The sequence below is a fragment of the Merops nubicus genome, unplaced genomic scaffold (genome assembly GCF_000691845.1).
Source record: "Merops nubicus isolate BGI_N331 unplaced genomic scaffold, ASM69184v1 scaffold6569, whole genome shotgun sequence".
In the NCBI taxonomy this organism is placed as follows: Eukaryota; Metazoa; Chordata; class Aves; order Coraciiformes; family Meropidae; genus Merops; species Merops nubicus.
Genome location: NW_008631570.1, coordinates 11015 through 13318, shown reverse-complemented (window position 1 = coordinate 13318; position 2304 = coordinate 11015). Strand labels below are relative to the sequence as shown.

Sequence of the window (2304 nt, the reverse complement as noted above, 5' to 3'; positions counted from 1 at the left end):
GCTGCCCCATCCCTGGCGCCATCCCAGGTGAGGTTGGCCGGGGCTCTGAGCACCCTGCTCTAGCTGCAGATGTCCCTGTCCCTGCAGGGGGTTGAACTGGATGGCCTTGAAAGCTCTTTTCCAACCCAAACCAGCCTGTGATTCTATGATCTGGCTGTTAAGTAGCAATAATTTCTGAAAGGAGGCTTCCAAGTCATTAGACCTCTGACACACTATCTTCACCCAGTTATTCACTTACAGCTTTATTAACAGTAGAGTGACACCACAGCAACATGATTAAGCTTCCACAGCCAATATTCACTTGAACAGTATCAAACACAACTGCCCAATAACAGGTTTTGCACAGTAATCATCTGTTCTGTAAACAGTAGATGAAAAATTTGTTCTAAAGTCAAATGGTGAAGTTTTATAAAGAAATGAATTCCCAACTCAAAGAGCTTGTGCTCTCAGCAAGCTAGAAATCATGGCAAAAATTAGGGAGTGTATTTTTCACATTTAACCCATGGGCAGACTGTAAACCTCCAAGAGCTGGGAGGATTTCAGACTAGGTTATGTACCCTGGCAATTTTTCTATCTGGTAGGTTCATCAGGAGGACAGGTCCAGGCAATATTTCTCCTTGAACTGGAAATCATCATTTCCTTCTTTAAGAGTAATTTCCTTCCTGCTTTTCAGAAGCAGGACCAGCAAATTCAATAGGGGAAGGCACTAGCAGAAATCCACGAATACATAAGCAGAAATCCACGAATACATAAGCAGAAATCAGGTGCTAGCTGACAGGCAGAAGACAGGGGCTTTCTACTTAGGTTGAGCTTCTACTCTGGTTATAGTAAATGCAACTAGACAAAAAAAAAGCACAAAATCCTGTTGTGTGTGGCATGTGTATGGCTTCACCTCATTAAGTCTAAACAGTCAGCATTGGTAACAACTCTTCCCTCCTTGTATTTATATGTACATGCTGAAGATGAACCCATCACAACTGGCAACAATCCTCCCCAAATTCCTTAATGCTCTGAAAGCACAGGACAGAGTGCTGCTAGTGGGAACCACCAGCCGGCCCTTCGATGCTGACCTTAAACCTTTCTGCAAAGTTTACCAAAAAATCATCCAGATTCCTAGGCCTCACTACGGGTCAAGATTTGGCAAGTATTTCAAGTTATCATGATAATTAGTACTGGCTAAAATCCATGCTTATTGTCTGACTACCCTCAGAATTGACTTTAAACTCAATTCATAACCCAGGTAACATCTCAGTTCCTGAAAACTTAAGTAATACTGATAAAGGCTACTCCAAAGATCAAGTAATAAAGGTGGAAGTTTGAAAAAGAGTTTAAAATACTGTTCAGCAGTGATTAACAAATTTTTTGTGAGTTGTTTAGCAAGCACCAAGCTCAGCCCAAGCTGTTTGTTCTCTGTATGAAGAACAAGATCCTGTTTCTGTATACATTTCCTGTTTTAAGCTTTTGGGTTTTTTACACAGGGATTCTGAATTTCTCTTGTTCCCATCCAGTTTCCATACTCTAAACAATACACTTCATAAACATACACTCTCCATAAACAGAACCACGTCCAGAGGACTGAGTTCTATCACTATAAATCCCACTTATATACTTACAGATCATGACACATTGTAGAGGCATCCAAGATTTTGCATGTCTAATCTATTCAATGTTCACTGTGATAGACAAGCCCTCCCAAAGTCTGACAAATTCACCAAGTTCCCCGTATACTGAGACTCAAATCCTTTAAGGAAAAAGTATCTTTTTTTAGCAACAAATTAGTCTAATAAAAAGACAAACTTCCAGCAACACAAGCTTGTTTTCAGATTTGAATCACCTTGAAGTCTGCAATAGCTCAGCACCAACTAGGCAGAAATGCTTCAAATTAAGCTTAATAATGTGAATCAATTACAAGAAAAATGATAGTTTGTCCATATCCTTCAGAAGTGGCTGGCAGAAGGGGTTTTGTTCCCAGAATTTATTTTTTAATCACAGGTACAAAATCATAGAATCAGTTTAGCTGGAATAAATTGTTCCCCATGTCCAGCCTAAACCTCTCCCTGGCACAATGTGAGGCCACCTCCTCTTGTCTTGTCATTCATATCCTGTATCATGTGGTTTAATACACTTTTCTGGGTGCTAAGGACTCTGGATGTGGTGACTCATGAGCAAAAGGGTTGTTTAGGTTCAGTCTAAAGGTAACATGGAAAAAGAAAAGGGGTTTGGCTATTCAGAATGGCACCAAACACTTCAATTTAGGACTTTTGATGGTGCACTTCTACCAGCAGCTCCTAGTATGCATATCCC

At 40.4% G+C, this 2304-nt stretch overlaps 1 protein-coding gene across 1 annotated transcript in view; it reads left to right on the top strand.

Annotated features, from left to right (window-relative positions):
- The window catches only part of LOC103779955 (IQ and AAA domain-containing protein 1-like), a gene marked incomplete at its 3' end in the record, with an annotated part of 89193 nt that overhangs the window by 75946 nt on the left and 10943 nt on the right, over nucleotides 1–2304 (top strand). Inside the window, exon 14 of the mRNA XM_008947602.1 lies at nucleotides 963–1140. Within this exon, the coding sequence (XP_008945850.1) occupies nucleotides 963–1140 (178 nt within the window). The remainder of the gene's footprint in view (nucleotides 1–962; nucleotides 1141–2304) is intronic.